Here is a 20,227-nt window from a genome sequence, read left to right on the forward strand (position 1 = left end):
CATTCCCTGTGGATTTTATGTATTTTTATATTATGTTGGTGCTAGACAGGAGAAAATTAGGTTGGAGTGGTGGCAGATACTTGTTAGCCATAACTCTTATTCATCAAACACCCTTTATGTGTCTAGGATGAAATTACAGAGATGAAGCGGAAGCTGAAGATCATGAACCATCAGGTTGACCAGCTGAAGGAAGAGATTTCCTCCAAGGAGTCGGCCCTGGTGAAGGTTCACCTCGACCACCAGCGAATAGAGAAAGAAAAAGAAGCTCTAAAGGTTTGTCTTCTGTACATCGAAGTGACAGCTGAATTTCAGGTTGTCAAATAAAACCAAGGTCACAAAATTCCCAGGGGGTTAGAAGGTTTGGAAGGAGGGGATAGATTGTGAGGTTAATATGTACTTTTGTTCCAATTAATGTTGTCCTATACAATTATGTAGGTACCGGTGGTCTTTAAAAACTTTGCAGTTATGGTAACATACCTGTTATCAGAAATGCAGTGAGCTCTTAATTTTCTCTTTGGGCTTACAAAACCGTGACCCTGATTAAAGAAAGCTCTCTAAGGCTGGAGAGGGTACACGTTCATCAGTGAAGCTGAGTGATCCAGCAAATCTGAAATAGATCTGGTCCAGGATTGAAAACATTTGTAAACAAATAGCAAAGACGTTTAAAAAATCCATTCCAAGTTTGCTGGATCACCCAGCTTTACCGATGAAAATCTATCTTCTCCAGCCTTGGAGAGCTTTTATAAATCGGGCCCATTGCCTTTGCTGTGCTGAAATCTCAAACAGCGTTGTCAGTCCTGCACGGTGGACTACAAAACCTTGCCTATCCCTCCTCTGTCATTTATTTTCATGAAAACAATACTGCTGCCTTGACTTCCAAAATCTTTCCAACACACATAGAATGAAAGCACTTGGGAGATGTAGTTCTGGAGTTGTGCAGGAATTTTAAAACCTTAAATTATGTTACAGGGAGCAATAAAAGCTATTCCTTGCCAAGGTTTTAGGAGAAAAGAAAAACCTGGTACATGATCATGGAAATGGGATAAATGGGGGGGGGGTTTGGGGTTTAATTTAGTAATGCGTGGGCATACCCTCCAATCTCTTTATTTAAACCCCTGCAGACCAGATATTCACAAGCCGTGAATCAACCCCATTCCAGGCTGAATATTGAACCCAGCAAATCACTCATTTTTCTTAGTTTCCCTCTTGGCCGTCTATGTCTGGGCCATGCCCTATCTCTGGCCCTTGTTGACGGCGTCTTGTAAATAATGCATGTTACAGTTGTCAGATTGCTGATCAATTGGGGGACGGGAGGAACAATTGATGAGTTTAAGCTCATCTCCCCGTCATCCTTCACACCTGTCACAGTTGGTGAAAATCTACAGCATCCTCTCCCAGCGTTCATCTCGCTGCCGGCACACGCATCTCATTTACTCGAGCAGCTCAAGATTCAGCAGCTATCAGTCTGACACCGGTGCCTTTTCAGCTCAATTATTTAACAAGGAAAGGTGCCCATAGATGAGGCGCACATTAGTCAGAGCCCTGGGCGGCCCGGTCTGTCACCCAGGTTATTACGGCTCTGCAGCGGGCAAAGCACTGCCTATGAGAAGGCAAAGGGCCTGATTTATGAAAGCTCTCCAAGGAAGGAAAGGATACAGTTTCATCACCAAAGCTGGGTGATCCAGCATACCTGCAATGGATTTCTTCAAAGTCATTTGCTATTTGTTAGCAAATGTTTTGAATTCTAGATCAGATCCATTCCAGGTTTACTGGATCACGCAGCTTCACTGATGAAAGTTTATCCTCTCCAGCCTTGGAGAGCCTCAATAAATCAGACTCAAAGTCCTCATCGTACTGGGACTGTACAGCCACATTCACCACCTAGCTGAGATGTTCTTACTGTATAGTCTGGATACCACTTCCTAACAATTGATCCTTTTATCCTATTGATGCCTAAATACTGGGCTAAATTTATCAGCCTCACCATGTGTTGGTTAACTTGACGATAATTCTAATTTATATCTACATAATTTTTGCATGTTTGTAGGACATATGAGGTTTTATTTGATAAAAAACCCTGCTGCAGTTTATTTTGTTATAGATTGGCAAAAAAAAAAAAAAAATGTTCTATTTGGTAATTGTATCTGACAATACGATATTAAACAGACAAACACTATCATATATAGGTTACAGTGGTATCTGTAAGCTGAAGGCTCATTTCTGAAGTCTCAAAGCTGCAGGTGATCACTGAATCATAACTCTGATATTATATTAGCCCTGTAGATTTACTAGATCTATCTATATATAGATAAATGATAGATAGATAGATAGATAGATAGATAGATAGATAGAGGGATAGATAGATAGATAGAGGGATAGATAGATAGATAGATAGATAGATAGATAGATAGATAGATAGATAGATAGATAGACAGATAGAGGAATAGATAGATAGATAGATAGATAGATAGAAGGATGGATAGATAGATAGATAGATAGATAGATAGATAGATAGATAGATAGATAGATAGATAGACAGACAGATAGAGGAATAGATGGATAGTTAGATATACACAGTGGCTATAAAAAGTGGACAAACCCCCGGTACAATGCCTGGTTTTTGTGATATAAAAATGAGATCACAAAAAATCATTTGCAAACTTTTCCCACCAATAATATGACCTATAATCTATACAACTCCAATGGAAAACAAACAAATCTGTTATGGAAAAAGAAATGTACAAAAAGCTGGTTGCATAAGTGTGCAGACCCTTACGCAACGTACACACGATGATTCTCGTCTGATAATCGCCTCCGGGCTGGTATTAGACGAGAATCTGACATGTGTACATCGCCCATCCAACGTTATTCATTGATCTGTCCTGGGGAATTCACAAACGAAGAATGATCGTAATACAAGTAAAGGGTAGAGAACGCAGCGGGGTGCCACTTTGTCATTCTCCCCTCTTTATCGAGCAGTGCGGCGCTTTATGTACAGCACTCATTCAGTCTTTTTGTCGTTGGAAAGGATTGTGAAAGATCCTTTCCAGCGATAATTATTGAACATGTATACCCAACCTTACACTAATAGTTTGTTGAAGTTCCTTTTGATGTAATTCCAGCATTCAGTCCTCTTGGTTCGGAGTATCAGCATGACACATCTTGGCTTAGCAATATTTGCTGACTCTTCTTTGCAAAAGTCCTCTAAATCTGTCCGATTGCTGGGACATGTCCTGTGCACCGCCCTTTTCAGGTCACCCCACATATTGTCTTTTGGATTTAGGTCTGGGCTCTGGCTGGGCCAATCCAAAAGTTATTTTTCTTCTGGTGAAGCCAATAATTTGGGTGCTCGTATTAAATGGTCCTCTTCATTGTCTAGCAGACACCTGAAGGTTTTGGGCTAACAGTGGCTGGTATTCAGAACTGTTCATAATTCCCTGCACCTTGACTAAAGCCCCTGTTCCAGCTGAAGAAAAGCAAACCCAAATGTTTCCACCACCATGCTTCACCATGTCTGCTTTTGGATCTTCTGTGTCCCCCATGGACAAAGAAGAATATAGGATTTATGTATCAAAAAATCTATTTTCTTGGATTCCACTGTTTTTGCAGTCCTGGGTTTTGCTCCAACAGTAAAATCCTTTTTTTTTTTTATTTTCCGCATAAAGTGCTGACTTCACCTTTCAGTGTCTATTAATCACCATCGTGTTCTCACCAACAGGCTGAACTGCAGAAATTAAAGCAGCAAGCAACTGAGACACAACAATTAATTGACAACCAGAAGGCAGAAGAGACGAGGCTGCTGAAGATTCTGTCCGATGCTGATGCGGAAAGACTTCGTCAGAAGAAGGAACTGGATCAGGTATTGTTATAATTTTCAATGCAGTACAACCAATCCGCACGTATTCTGCAAGAAAGTTCATTTCCACCCTAAATTGGTTTTTATGGCTGCCAGAAAGGTAAATTAACCTTAAAACTGTGAAACAGCTGTGTGTTCAGTAATACATTATTAGACTTAGTACTGAGTACCTCATTAGACTTAGTATGAGCTTCCAGCTGCTTATTGTACAATCTGTACACGAGAGCTCAGAGATGTATAGAGAGAAGCAACATGAGGAGCCAATCCGTTGTCCTGCAATGCAAAGAATGTATAAGCCCATCATTTCCCTTTTACAGAGTAGAGAGGGCACATGAAAGTAAGACTGCAGCAAATAAATATCAGATCCATTCCCTGCCCCATACATGGTTGTGGGGCAATGCTTTAAAGCTGAACTTCAGGCAGACAGATAAATACACTAAATGCATTTATCAGAGTTGTTTTAGGTGTCAGATTTTATCAATTTCTGTTCATTAATAGATTTGGCACGGTCATCCTAGAGACCTGATTTTTCCTTTGCTGCAGTTAAGTAAAACAACAAAGTATTTTTCCTCCCCCAGCCTGTGACTGGACATTAAAAAGGCAACAAGGTGACAGACATATCTCTCTATCATTCTTCTATCTCCTCCTGTGAGTGCGTTTCCTGCTTCAACACAATCAATGTAAAATAAATGCCCCCCCCCGTTACTTTCCCTAAATTCTGATATATAGCATCAGATGACTTTCCTGCCATTGGTATATATTAATGATGGGATGTCTGCATCAAAATCCTCCTTTCCATCTGCCTGAAATGGTAATTGGAAAGCAGAAAAAATGTGACATGCCATTTAGAAATTAAAGAACATTTCTACACCTAACAAAGCCCTGCCAAGATTTCATGGTGCAAATCCCTTTGTCATAGATTGTGCTATAACCATGACTAATTGCTTGTAATATAACAAGATGGAAGTATTTGTGGGACTACAGTTGTCAGGAAATATTAAAAAATAATACAGAACACTTAGGCACTGCCTAATTAAATGTTAGTACTTATCTTTATTGGATGGGGTACAATGGTCCAAAACAGCAACAGTGACAGCAGCAAGATCACACGACTCGGTCTACCCCAGGGAGGGCACATTTCTATATCATCTAACTGGGAAGAGTCAGTCAGGGAGACGCTGGCATTTCTTTACATGTATCCAGAAAATGTCAGCACTCAATTGTATAATATCTGTAGGTAACAATTATAGACTGATCTCAACCAATCAAATCATGACAATTGCTAGCTCATTATGGACAAACCTCCTTGTTACATTATAATGTGAAAAAAAAAACTTGCAGTTGTTAGTATGAGATAATATTTTGTATATTACCAGCTGCTTTCTTTCTCATGACCCATCGGAGCATAACAGCCATAACTTTCTTCTTATCCGGTCACTCCGAGCCCAACAAGTCTGGGAAGGAGGACACAAGAGGTTCACAAGGGCACAGACCAGACAAATCCACCTGTACATCCACAATACATGTATTCAGTATTCCAGGTTTTTGTATTTGAATTGCTAAAAAATAATAACTCTCAGGTGGTTTTCCAGTGGAATAGTCAGAAAGCCTCTCCATCCCTGCTACAGTAATATATTTCTATTGAATGTTTCATATTTAAGCTTTAAAAATTCACAAAAGCCACCAGCAGAAGTTATAAATATAAAAGTTATAATACTATCCTGTCCCTCCCCAGCCAGACTGGTCTGCCCCTTCCATTCATTGAATTTCACTTGATGTTAAGTTTCAAATCATGGAAGCTCAGGGTGTTATACAATAATACTTCATCCCAGGAGCTAGCAATCTTCTCTGCTTTAGGGCTGTGATGTTTTCAGGAAGCTAAGTACAGCACATGCCAGCTTCACCCACCAGCTATAACCTGCCTGCATTGGTTCGAAGACCCAGCAATGATACCACCAGGGCTGAAATTTGGTATATAATTATTATTATACCTACATATTACGCAGCACTGTGCAAAGTCCATAATCATGTCACTAGCTGTGCCTCAAAGGGGCTCACAATCTAATAGAAATACATAGATTTGATTTAAAAACTAACAAAGTACCCATGTTGTCTCTTTGTACCCAGGTGATTAGTGAGAGGGATGTTTTAGGCACCCAGCTGGTCCGCAGGAATGATGAGTTGGCTTTGCTGTATGAGAAGATTAAAATCCTGCAGTCTATCCTGAATAAAGGAGAAAGCCAGTACAAGCAGAGAGTGGAGGACATCCGACTGCTCAAACTTGAGATCAAGACGCTGAGAAGTGAGAAAGGAGTCCTCACCAAGACTGTGGCCAATGCGGATGAGCTCAGGTAAGAAGATCCTCACTGCGACTGTCGTGTAGGGCAGTGGTGGCATCCAAGGTGTAGGAGACCTCAGCTGTGATACATGTCGCATTACCACATGCGGAAATGGTGGCAATTATGCAATGCACATTACATGCATGGTGGTCAACCTGTAAGAACTTCCAAGACTTTTCTAGAGCTGCCATGACTCTCTGGAATGACCCTACTCATCCTATTTGGCTTGCTCCTGTTTTCTGCTCATTTAAAAGAGCACTCCAAGAGCAAATCCAACGATTCAACCTTACCTACCCGTCTTCTTCTTCTTAAACCCTCACTACTCACCCACCATTCCATATCCCTCTCCTATCGTGGAGACTTCCCCCACCTCCTAGATTGTAAGCTCTTCGGGGCAGGGTCCTCTCCTCCTCCTGCGTCACTTTCTGTATCGGTCTGTCATTTGCAACCCCTATTTATTGTACAGCGCTGCATTATATGTTGCTGCTTTATAAATCCTGTTTATTAATAATAATAATAATAATAATAATAATAAATAGAAGCCCTCAGCTGTGGTCAGTGATAACCTCAAGTGGCCACAGATATCAAGTATATGTAGCTGCTGGAGACCACAGATACACTAAAGGAGATGGCCAGAGACTGTGGATATTCTACAGAGGCAGCGGGAAACTGGAGACATTTTATAAGAAAATCATAGTATGGGGACCTGTCAGATGCAAATGAGTCTTTACTGGCCCTCTGGGATTAGAAGGCCCCATAGTAAGTACTGAAGGGTTAAATGTGACCCTTTCGGAATGCAGATTTGACACCAGGGATTTTGTTTTATTACAGCTGCCTTTAACCTCCTTGGCAGTATTCCCGAGTGTGGCTTAGGGTTAATTTTCAGTACCAAAAGCTTTAAACCCGAGTCGGGGTGGAATTGTAAAGGGATTACCTGGTCCCAGTGAACCCATTGCATTCTCTGGTGATGCTCAACCAGAAACTATGTCCCTGGTGATGCTAATTAATTCCCACTGATTGTTTTCCTAATCAATTCACTGATGGGAGTACAATCCAGGGATCAGGAGTGAAGGGGATTAGGACAATGATAAAAATTATTGTTAATATTTTTGAAACAAAGGACTCTGAGAAGGGGACATTCAGCATTTTATTAAATCTCTAGGGCCCTCATTATGGAGGAGTCAGGTATATCTGACTTTCCTAGCAGAGGGCAGTTCTAAGACTGCTCACATGAATAAAATATCATACAACACTTCTTTCAAAACCTTTGATTGTCTTGGCAAGGCCGTGTCATTGTGTGGTCCTAAAATATTTCAACCTGCGTTGCCACAGACATGTCATTGGTATAGCAAACTAGTTCCTGAATCCATGACATGTTGGCGCTGGTGCATATAGCCTTTTCATAGTGAGCGGCAATTGTTGGAACTACCTGTTGATCTTAATGGCAGTGCTTGCAAAACTAAGTTCTCAGCTCATTCTAGGTAATTCCTGACCTTTGACCCAGGAATTAAGTCTGAGAGAATAAGGTGACAAGTAAAACTAATTTTATTTAATGAATTTGGTAATGTTACTCTACATGATCAGCCAGGAAAAATCAGTTTGGAAAAAAGTTAGAAAAGTTTTAGAAAAGGTTCCACAGATCCCACACTTCTTGGATCTGTTGGGAGACCAAATGCAGCACTTGTTATGGAACCACTATTAGCCTACGGTGGAACCCTAATTCAGAAAGTCTGCTTGGAGTAAAACTGATGCTCATGCAGACATTAATTTTTGTAAACCGGACCTCTCCCATTACCCTGTCCTACAATAGTAAGTGTCTTATACCATTCAGCCCCTCCACCCTCATTTCAGCTGCCAGAGAAACAGCAGTGATCCTCCTGAGTTCAATCATTGACCTGGAAATGTATACCAGCAAAGTCACTAATTGGCTGGCTCTGCCAGACCAGCTATTCAGTGCCAAGCTCCAATAGAATAATCTAGGCCTCTATCAGTGTTCTAGGTAAGTTCCATATTCCCTTTCTGCAAACCAATCCCAGCCAGGTGTACAAAGACCTCCCTTCATCAGGGCTGGGTACTGTTCAATAAAGTGTGTACTGATGCAGCCATTGGTCACGTTACCTGACAGAAACTCTGCAATTTTATCAGTCCAATGTACTATTACACAGTACTAAGCCCTGATGAGGGGGGATTCATTAATTTGTAATGGATTTGTTTGATTTAGGAATCATGCTTTTCGCTCTTTCCTTCTTGCACACCCAGTCACTACTCATCGAATAGCGAACCAGGTATTGGTGGGCTTCCCAAGAAGAACCATTCCCTCCACACTACTAAAGACCTCAACGAGAACCTTTGCTCAGTTTATGGATCCAGGACCCCTTCACTTTTACCTATACTTCTCAATGGTTTTATTACTGTTCTGTGTCTCCATTAGGAAAATTCACGATCTCTGTCCTGGTGATCAGATGATGAGAAATCCAAAATTTTACATTTGCCACAAAAACCGAATCCAAGAAAAAACTCTCCAATGTGAACACTTGTTTCACTGACTTTGGAAAGATTTCCTCTTGTTTCCTGTTCTATCACAGATGGAGAATTTACCCCAAAATGGACACGGCATTAAAATATCCCACCAACCTGCTCTAAAACTAAAACCCCCATTTTGGGTATCAACACTCCCATTTCCTAATATATATTTTTAATTTGCAGTGAAAAATGCTGACTTTGTTTTAAAAAATCAGCTTGCCATGTTAAGATTTACATTGGCTTTCCTCAATTCAGAGCTATACAAACCAAATAGATGAAAGCAGGGGAACAGAAGAAATGTGACTGGGCTGTCATGTTGAGCTTTGCCCGAACAATGATCTTTCCTATCATCCTGTAGAAGAATAGTGGAAATCAGATGACATGTCTGGGATGTTACTTGTATGGTTTATTATCTGTATCTCCTTTCAGCTGGTCATTTGCAGAGCATTGACATAATAACCCCAGGCTGCACCTCGGATTCTTATACCCCGGTGGGAAGTTGTGTCAGAGTCAAACACTTGTCCTTTTAAATGATTCATCTGAGTAACAAAAGTGGCATTTGCAAAGTCAACCACTCCACCGTCGGATAATTGGCTGCTCCCATCCAATTAAAATTCCCATTGCAAGCAGGCAGCGCACGGCTTCACCTTACCTGCAAGACCTTCTTCATGCTGAGTTACTGGCAGCCTTTTAAAGCCATAAATGCAAAATGATTTGAGCGTGTGCCAGATTTACATAGTTACCCTTTGTCCTTCTGCAGCATCTCAGCCTGTCAGCAAACAAGTTTGACATGTGAACCTTAACTTAATTTTCTAGGCTGGGAAGACTCACAGCCAGCTGTTACATTTATGGTGGATTTTCTTAAAGAGAACCAGATCTACATTTATATATCCCATGTTAAAAGGGAAGTTCGGCTTTCTTATATTTTGCATTTCCTGGTTGCTTCTTCCCCTCCTCATCCACATGTTCATGAAATTTTTACATAGAAATACTTATGTTTTATTATATATATTTTTGTTAGGCCCAGTGACATCAATAGGTCTTTGTATTTCTCAATGCAATGCAAGCATATCATGGCTTATGGTAGGGCCTGGGTAATTTGAGCCAGCATGATTGAAATAACTGAAATTTAATTAATTACAGGGGTCGGGTATTAGCAGAGCAGATGCAAATCCAAATCTGTATGAAAGTTTTTTTAATTCCATGTTTGATGATTTACAGACGGGAGATCTTTCATATGCAGCGGGAACTGCTGAAAGAAAGGACGCGGTGCAGAGCCTTGGAGGAGGAGCTTGAGAACCCCATGAATGTCCATAGGTGGAGAAAACTAGAGGTAGAACATTTCTTCCTATTAAATAGATATTAAATACAATACAATAAATAACTCCTGATAGGTTGCTGTACATGCATTGCACCATTCCTTTCTCTCCTGCATACCCGTTGATCCTTCTGGTAAAGATGGTTTAGGGTTACTTCCTTCAGAAAGATGATGGCATGCATAGGTGGCTGCTGAATTTATTGCAGCGTTTTTCCCCTGGTGCTCCTGCGCATCCCCTTCAACTAGAAGACTGCATGAAGCCTTTTCTACCCATGTAACAGAAATCATTGCCCCTTCTTATAGACTTACAGTCCACGGCTATGGCAACAAGTGGAACAAAAACTACACAATGCAACTATAAACCAATCATTAAAATTACACCATAGAACTCAGGATGTCATTAACCAGACTCCCTGGGGAAGCACCATTATAACAACTGGGAGTCACTGTATTAAACAAACACAACAGACCACATGTGGGACTTTTAAGGCTCACATGTGGTCTGTTTTGTTTGTGTTGTATCATATTCACTGCCACATCATTGAAAATATATTCATTTACCAATTGGGCAAACTAATGTTGTCTCACTGTATTAAAGCATAAATTGGTGGTTATGGATTGTTTGAATTCAGTGCTGTTCAATGCAATAGTAAAGGCCACCCACCACTGGAGGAGAAGAGAAAGAACCTGTAGGGTTAGGTAAGGTAAGGCCATAAGACGCATGCAATATAAATACATATATACATACATACATACAACACACACACACACACACATATATATATATATATATATATATATATATATATATATATATACATACATGTATATATTTACTCACTGATCAGCCAAAACATTAAACCCATTGATGGGCAACGTCAGTCATATTAATGATCTGGGTACAATGGCCCTGACAAAGGAAGGGGAGGCAGAGGAGGATTTAGCAAATGGTCAGTCAGTTCTTGAAGGTAATGTGTTAGATGCTGAAAAAATGTGTAAGAATCTGTAAGATGTACAATTGTGATGGCTGGATTGTTAGAGCATTTCCAAGACAGCAGATCTTGTGGTGTATGCAGTGGTTAGTACCTACCAAAAGTGGTCCAAGGAAGGACGACTGGCAAGCTGGCACCTGAGTATCATTGATTCACCTGAGAGGAGGGAAGGGTAACACGTTTGGTCAGATCCCACAGATGAGCTTCTTCCGTAGCACAGTTTGCTGAAAGACAATGCTGGCCATTAAAGGTTGTTCTTCTACCAGCCAGATGGGAAGCCCTCCCCACTACTTACCTTAGCTGCGGGCCCCATTGAAACCAATTCTTTGCCCAGTTGGGTTTCACAACAAACGTTTTTGATGTTCGTTGCGCCTGTAGCAGACTGCACATTGGCAAATCAGCCCATTACCTTTCGTACACAAATTACTCTGCACTCCCAGATCAGTGCTAGGAGAGGTAATTGGGACACAGAACATTTCTGAATTTTGTACATGATCTACACGTATTTTCTGCACTTGCAAATTTACCCAAATCATCTCAACGGTAGATTTGTAAAGGGATTAAATTAGAGAGGTTTATTGTTAGCGGTTTCATACATTTTACACTGCTAGTCGACCTCGCATAGCGCTACTCTGCCCTTGCTGTCATTCACAACACTAACCCCGTCTTGCATTGCCTCCCGGAGACATCAACGTCTGCCTAACCTTTACCTGCGATGGTCCTAGCTTGGAGCCTTCTTACGTCCACCTACACAAACAGATTATGCCATATTGTGTGAAACTATTTATTATAGTTTGCTGTTTGCAAATGTTTCCTTCTAAAAAAAATGGCACTTTTATAAAAAAATACATCTCATGGCTGCTGATTTCCTGCAATTGTTCCCTATCTATGTGCACTCCAGTCATGGCTGCATGGCTTTTCTCCAGGCAGGTTTTCTGATGGGGGGCAATGGTGAACCATTAATATTATTAATAATAATAGTAATAATAATAATAATAAACAATAGGATAGATAATAGATACGGACAGTGACACAGGTGGAGGACACAACCTTGCCCCAAAGAGCTTACAATCTAGGAGCAAGACTTTGTAATGTGAATTGATCTTTTAGCCACGTGATAGGATGACAGCATGGGAGCAGAAGTTGTAGTGTTGTCACCCTATAGCTAGAAGTGACTTTACAAGCTCCATCATGGCACGATCGCCAAGTGTTATGTTAATGTAAAAAATGCAGATTTAAATATATTGAAAATTATATATAGACCCCCCCCAATTAAAAACGTTTGTGCTGCAATACATAAAGCAGAACTAAATCCGGGGGTTGCTCCCCTGTTCCCGTTCAGTTGCAGGCACTGCCATCATTTCTTCTCTTCCACATTCCGATCTTTGACCATTTTGATTGGCCAGGTCGGGATGGCGTACCTTCCCCCCAGGCAGAACCCGGGATTGCCAGATATCACATTTGGCTGATGGGTGGTGATCGGGCAGGTGGGAAAACCTATTGCAGAAGGGACATCACCTGTTCATTTCTGCCATAAAGACCTGCTTGATGCCAGAACTTTATTTCCACCTAAAGTTTATCCACATTTAGAGTTTTCTCCTAATCCCTCTCCAAACACCTGTTGATCCAGCAAGCGGGGTCCCCTGATGTAACTGCCTGTGACGGAGTGGCAAGAATTCCACACTGCACCTGATGCCAAAGCAAAGGTATCATTCTTATGTAGTCTCTGTCTAAGCTACAGTAAGAGGCGATCTTTAAGGGGAGTGACTATCACTACCACAGCTTGTCAATCAGAATCTGACCACACCCACTCCTGCCTACTGCTTGCTGGATTGACAGCACTGAACCCCTCCCACTGTGATCTGCAGTGTATGGGAAGGGGAAGCATGTGAGATACAAATCATAGAGGATTTAGTTCAGGGAAGTAAAGGTAATTTATGAGGCTCAGGAATTGTTCAGACTGTCATATAATAGACATCAGTTGTACATTAAAGTTTATTTTAGATTTTGGTGATTGAGTTTACTTTAGTTCAAGCTATAACTTCATCTTTTTATGTTTTATTGCATAGAAAGAATATGAATTCTTTAATCATCTCCATGAATAAGATCGGCCTGAACAATGGATGATCAACATGCTGCCATTTTAATTAAACGTGACAAAATGTTTCTCTTAACAGGCCAGTGACCCCAGCACCTACGAGCTAATCCAGAAGATACACACTCTGCAGAAACGTCTCATTAGTAAAACCGAGGAGGTGGTGGAGAAAGAACTGCTGCTACAGGTAAGACCAGTGTTTTACTAAATGATTAACGTTTTTTTATCCACTCACTCTGGATCAAGCAATCATGGCTGAATTGTGCTCATTACCAGCAGCAGGGATCAGTACGTGCGGCTTTCCTGCCTTACTTACACAGATATCCTCACATCTCCGGTAGGGGCTTTGTGTCGGCTGTGGCCCCTGTCGTACAATTAGATGCCTCGCTTTGACAAGTAAAGATTTCCTCCTTTGATGCCACACAGTGCACTGAAGCTTTTTAATTAAAGGGCTTCCACAGCCAAAAATAATTTTTCAGACTTTGGTTGATGCTGGAGGAAGGACTTGACATTTTCTTGTGTCTCTCAGAAATGTGCAGCTTTTTGAAGTCCTGCAGACACTGCAAGATATGGTCAAAGGTGTGTCCATCAAGCCGATCAAGTTCAACCACTAGGGAAATTAACATATCTCAGATATAAAACCCTATGGACATCCATCCAGCTGATCCAGAGGAAGGCAAAAAAACCCTTATAAACCCCTTCTTGATTCTTCCTGTTTCTCTGAGACAATCAGATAGTCCCTGGATCAACAGTTCCTGTTATTTTTACTATAAATCCTTAATCCCCAGTTATATTCTGTGCTTCTAGATATCATCCAGCTTTTTCCTAAAGCAATCTATAGTAGTTGCTGAAACTACTTCCTGAGGGAGCCGATTCCACATTTTCACAGACCTTACAGTGAAGAATCTGGACTGCATATTCCAGACAATTGTTTGCTTCCAAACTTGTAAAAGTTTAGTGACGACCCTTTTTTATTGCAGCATTTATTTTCCCATACGAAGCCAGAACACAAAGCAGCATCTTAGCTCTTTCTCCTTGGCTGCTGTATATGGTTGGCTCACTGACATCTCATCAGGGATGGACACTGGTGTGATGGCATCACTTCAAGCTAGGATAGTTAGGGAAAGTTTTATAGAGATATAGTTGTCTAGGGTACACTTTGCCGATGTTTTGACCCATCGTCCAGCCATCACAGTTTGGTCCCTGTCAGAGTTGCTGAGATCTGGACATTTTCCCATTTTACTGCTTTCAGCTCATTGCCTCCAAGAACAGACTGTTCACTTTCTGTTGCATATACCCCTCCTTGAGTGGTGTCATTGCAATGGGATAATCAACATTATTCACTGCACCTGTCAGTGGTTTTATGTTTTGGCTGATCACTGTACTTTCAAAGACAAAGCCTATACAGTGCAGTTTCTCGGCCTGGAAGGTAATTGCTCTCGCACACTCAGAAATTCCTTTTGAAGTTCTCGATCTTTTCAGGTCCGCAGGACGCAGCTGACAAACCCAGCAGTAGATGGCGATAAAGTTTAACGGATCGAGCTGCCATGGCTGAGATTTCATCTGTAGAGAGCTGGCAGACTTTGAAATGAGATATCAGTGCATTCGATCAATTCTTATGCAAACCCTTCCAAGGCTGGCACTCCGACAGACTTAATTGTACCATTTAAGTCAGCGGGGATGTCGGCGAATGGTATTTTTGTTGTCTTTTTTTTGTTGTTGTTGTTGTTGTCTGTGTTTATTGATGTTCTATTTCCCACTTACAGATAATATTAAATGATTTGCCTTTTTTTGTGGGTTTGACGAGGAAGAGGGAAAAAATTGCAGATGTGCTTATCTAGAGGACAATGTCTCTTTGCAAATAAAAATGACACGTTGCTCTATAAAATCTGAGCTTGTTGAAAACAGAATCATTTTTAAGATCCTGTTTTAAGTGCTGCTGTCACCTGTTCTGGTGGCCATATTGCCACCTAGGATTGGGGAGGTGACCAGACTTTATTGCTGAGCTGATACAGGAAAATGTCAGGTCACCAATGTCACACTTACCTCTTCCTCGCTAAAGCTCCAGACTCCTCCCCTGCGCATACGGACTTTTCTGACCCCAGGCGTGCCTGCTCTTCCACGTTTTATCAGTTTCGCCCATCCCGGCAGCCAACAAGGAAATGGCCTTTAATCTTATTAGCTAATTAGCTAGCTCAGACACAGCACTCAGCATTCGTGCAAAGTGTCTCCACTAGTGCCGAGCCCCCTAGCTCTGCTGAGCATTTCCTCTACAGCTGTTGATTAATTCAGTGCATTTCCTGTCCAGCACCTGTTTAACCCCTTGCTGCCCAATCTGTTGTTTCCCAGCCAGTTCCCTTGTGCTGTTCCAGTGTTCTTGTGTGTCTGCAGTGACTCCCCATGTCTCCTGTGCTCCCTGTGTTCTCTGTGTCTGCAGTGGCCCCCGTGTTCCCGTCGTCTATGTCCTGGATTTCTGGTTCTTGACCCCTGGCTTGTGACCTGACTGTTCTTGCTTGCTGCCTGCCTTGCTTAACAATTCTCCCGCCTAGTGATTTGGTACTATGTATCTTCGTGCCCACCCTGGTGTGCCCAAGGTCCACAACCTGGCAGTAACAAGCAGCAAAACATCCTCACCACTAGAGGCTCTGGAGAAAACTTGGTTACTGCTTGGACTCTGTGCCTCGGGTCTTCTCAGGGCTTACACATACATAGTCTGACTAGTGGTGCTAAACAAATGTTCCAATATGGCAAATACTTGATAAAACTAATCTTCCAAATGTCACTAATCAATCAGTCAATGCACAAATTGCACTTATTAACTATTAATAGGAATCATTCTTACTATATATAATATCAATTACAGATATGCTACTATTCAAAAGAAAGTGGATCCAATAAAACAATTGAACTCTTTAATAGGAAAAACAAACAGTTTCTTGACTTCAAGGGAGACAATATTATTCTGTGGTCTTCAACTGACTTTGGTTGGTTCTTGTTTAAAAACACAGCTGCGGTATTCCCATGAAATCTTTAATGTTAATCCAAAACTTTCACAATTCCTGAGTTTAAAACAATTACATAATCGATAAAACTTTAGCAGATCATCGATGGATGTGCATACAGATCCTCATTCTAATGCCGACTCCCAACATGTGTCACGCACGGCTCCAAGACCTTTCTAGAGCTGCCCCGACTCTCTGGAATGGTCTTCCTCGTCCTGTACGGCTTGCTTCTACTTTTTGCTCATTTAAAGGAGACCTCAAAACCCAACGCTTCCCCCTCACCTACCCGTCTTCTTCTGTCTCCTAAACCCTCACTACTTCCCACCATTCCATATCCCCCTCCTATTGTGTGATACTTCCCCCACCTCCTACATTGTAAGCTCTTTGGGGCAGGGTCTCCTTCGCCTGTGTGACTGTCTGTATCAGTCTGTCATTTGCAACCCCTATTTATTGTACAGCGCTGCATAATATGTTGGTGCTATATAATTCCTGTTTAACAACAATGTATGACATAAGTACGTATTACCGCCCAAGTCCCGAAACAATACAAGACCACATGGATGATCTGTTTTAAAGTTTTATCGATTTTGGAATTGTTTTATTGCATCCATTTTCATTTGAATAGTAACACATCTCTAATTGATAATATATTTAGGAAGAATGATTCTTGTTATTAGTGAATGAGTGCAATGTGTGCATTGACTGATTGATTAGTGACATTTGGAAGATAAGTATTCCCATATTGGAACACACCGGTACCAATATTTATGGATCACCAATATGGCTGTGTGGCAGATCTGGGTAACTTTTAGGATTGAATGCACAGAAATACAAATTCTTTGGTAATATAGCAGCCATATAATTATATTTACATGTATATTCATGGGTTTGCCAGGTGTTTCGATTTATTATTATTATAAATTACACAAATACCATTTCTGTGTGCAGACACCTAGTTGTTCTCAAAATCTAATGAAGAACTGCATCCATGGCAACAGATTTCTGGGGAATTTGGTGCCCAGTTTATGAAATGAAAACCTTCTCACCTGGCATTTTCTCGCCTGATGGTGACAGCGGCGGATGATGATGATGATGCCTGAGTAATGCTTGTCAATCTGACCACTTGTGACACAGTGATACTGCAAGAGGAAGTGGAGGCAGAGTGTTGTCACTGTATAACAGGAAGTGTCTGAAAATAGACCTTCCTGATGGGATAACCAGGAAGGAAATATTTAGAAATTACATTAACATCGGTGTTCTCCCCTGGGTGGGAAGAAGCCTTAGGTGGCTGTTGGCCCTGTATTGTGACCCAACTTTTCAGTGACCAACCATAAACAACTGGGTGATTACTGTAAGTGCTGGGTGGTGCGCCCTGCTAAAAGAACTGGAGGGAGCACTGGACATGTTAAAGCTTAGATAAAATTTACATCCCCTTTGCCTTCCAACCACCAACAATCTCAAGGAAGCAGAATGCCTGGTATGAGGGTACATTACCCCTTTGGGCTTGGTGCCCATGTTGGCTGATGGATTGTTAGAGAGTTGCTTTTGCCTTTCACTTCTCGATAGCAGGGGAACAAAATTGATTGGGAGATCTGTGCTTGATCACCACTTTTGGGGCCATTTACCAGAGCTCAACATATGAGAGAAGTTTTACCCAACAATTTTCTTGCCTTCCTCTTGACTAAATCTGACAAAGTTTTTGAGAGTCTGAAATTGGTTAACATGTGTATATCCAACCTAGTTAACTGTGTAATCAAATAAATCCAGACACCGATTATGGATATGCACTTCTCACAGCTCACCTGTCTTAATCCATCCTCCAGATGTTCTATTGTCATCCTGACAAGCAACCAAATCCATTTTTTGCCCTTGCACCATCCAACTTGCTGTACAAAAACAGCCTTTTAATGAAAAGCCCGCAGTGACCTATTGAGCGCTTATCAGCAAAGAGTGTGCTGTAACAGCAGAGCGGGCGCCGAGATATGTGCTCGGCACCCGCACTCAACTGCTGGCAAGGGAGCACTTGCGGGCTTTAATTCTTCTGCCTGTTTGTTGGCCTGCCGCAGTGGCAGAATGAAACGCAGCTCCAGGGGCCTACTCTGTAAACACCGACTATTGTATTTCACCATCCTCGTTCCCAATTCGCCCAGCAAGGATTGTATTAAACAACTTGGCACGGTACTGATGCCCTTTAAAAAAAAAAGGCTCCCCTTGCCAACTCATTTTGCTATGCTGTTTCTGCACCAAAGTGGATACTACGGCATGGAGCTGCTATTCTCTGTTCTTCTAATGTGACCCATTATTATTTGGACTTTGTGAAAAAGCCATCGGATTCAGCTCTCTTTGTCTTTCTGGACAATTACTGGCAGCCTAAATGTAATCGCACTGTAAGTCCCCAGTCACTGCCAAGCCTTTTTCCCGCTCTGAAATACTGAATGTCTTTATGTAACATGGGCACAGGCTATAGATCGCTATATTTTTTTTACAGCCAGATAATCAATGTCGCCTTCCTGTCACTCTCCCTGCATAACTCCAGCTAATAATATAAAATGTCGTTCATTTGGCTTTTACAGAAGTCGAAATGGCAGGGGCTCAATAGAGAGGTGCACAATGGGGAATGGTCTTTAATAAATCAGTCCATTCTGTTGGGTGGACTGTTGGTGATATTTCTGCAGACTCCTTGGTCTGCACTCCTAATGTGGCCATCGCAAGGTCGTTTTGTGATTCCTGAGATGGGTTCCAGGGTTTGCACATCAGTTATGATCATAGTAAGAGGTTCCCATGATTGCTGAGCTGAGTTCCTGGGTTTTCACTCTTGCCATTGTAAGGGAGTTATCATGATTCCTGATCTGGGTTCCTGCATATGCATAACTTCTATGGATATTATGAGGGGTCCCCATGATTCCTAAGCTGAGTTTCAGGATATGCACACCAGTTATGCCCAATGTACGAGGTTCCCATGAATTCTGAGCTGAGTTCCTGGTTATACACATCAGCTACGGTCATTATAAGAGATCTTGTGATTCCTCAGCTGGGTTCCTGGGTTTGTACACCACCTAGGCCATTGTAAGAAATCCCCAAGATTCCTGAGCTGACTTCCTGCTTATGCATAACTTCTATAGATTATGAGAGGGGTTCCAATGATTCCCGAGCTGAGTTCCTGCTTATGTATACCTTCTATAGATTATGAGAGGGGTTCCAATGATTCCCGAGCTGAGAAATGAGCTCCTAGGTTTGCACACCAGCTATGGCCATTGTAAGGGATTCCCATAATTCCTGAGCTGGGTTCCTAGGTATGTACAGCTATTATAGCCACTTTAAGGATTCCCAATATTTTTACTAGATTTTGTATCTATTTTGCAGAATGTAACAGGTGAAATAGAACCCACAATGCCAAATGGGAAAACTTCGATTTTTAATCTCACCTAATGATGATGTATTATAATGACCTTTCCTCTCTATTTCCATTGCGATGTCCCCTTGTGTGGTACTGGTCTTTGGTATGTGGAATAATTCAGTTTCTCGCTAGCCTTTCCTTCAACAATTGTGAAACACAATAGCTAACAGAAACATGTGGTGATGCAGGGGATTGATGGATGGTATGTGCAGGACATGAAAAAGGAGGTAGGAGAAAGAATGGTTTTCCCTGCCAGGTGAGCTCATTCATAAAATTAAATCAGAAATGTCATGGAAACATCAATCTAAATAAAATGTAATTGTATCTGAAGGTTATAGAGTATAGCAATTTGAAAGGTACAATCTTTTGAGTTTAAAATTAAGTTGTTTTATTCAATGTATATTTTTTAAGTATAAATTCCAATTGTAGACCCCATGGGAGAGAAGGCAAAGTGCAAGCTATGCAGGAATGGAAGAACATAGCTTGCTTGATAAATTGTTCTGAGATGGAAGTCAGCAGGTGGTGGACAATATTGAGTGTTTTTATGTAAAGATACATGCTCTCAGCATTTTAAAATTTCATACCTGTTCTTGTACAAGGTAGAAGCTATGTCTTGTATGGAGATACTACAGGATGTGGATATAAAGCAACCAAGCCAAACAACAGCGTAGAACGTGGTTTACTACCATTGTCATATTGCACACT

The 20,227-nt window shown here is 41.4% G+C and overlaps 1 protein-coding gene across 1 annotated transcript in view; it reads left to right on the forward strand.

Annotated features, from left to right (window-relative positions):
• CFAP58 (cilia and flagella associated protein 58) overlaps positions 1-20,227 on the forward strand; it is a gene marked incomplete at its 5' end in the record, with an annotated part of 49,995 nt that overhangs the window by 18,133 nt on the left and 11,635 nt on the right. Inside the window, 5 exon segments of the mRNA XM_072424303.1 lie at positions 127-273; positions 3,719-3,859; positions 5,984-6,207; positions 9,940-10,051; positions 13,206-13,310. Of these exon segments, the coding sequence (XP_072280404.1) occupies positions 127-273; positions 3,719-3,859; positions 5,984-6,207; positions 9,940-10,051; positions 13,206-13,310 (729 nt within the window).

The sequence above is a fragment of the Pyxicephalus adspersus genome, chromosome 10 (genome assembly GCF_032062135.1).
Source record: "Pyxicephalus adspersus chromosome 10, UCB_Pads_2.0, whole genome shotgun sequence".
Lineage (NCBI taxonomy): Eukaryota > Metazoa > Chordata > Amphibia > Anura > Pyxicephalidae > Pyxicephalus > Pyxicephalus adspersus.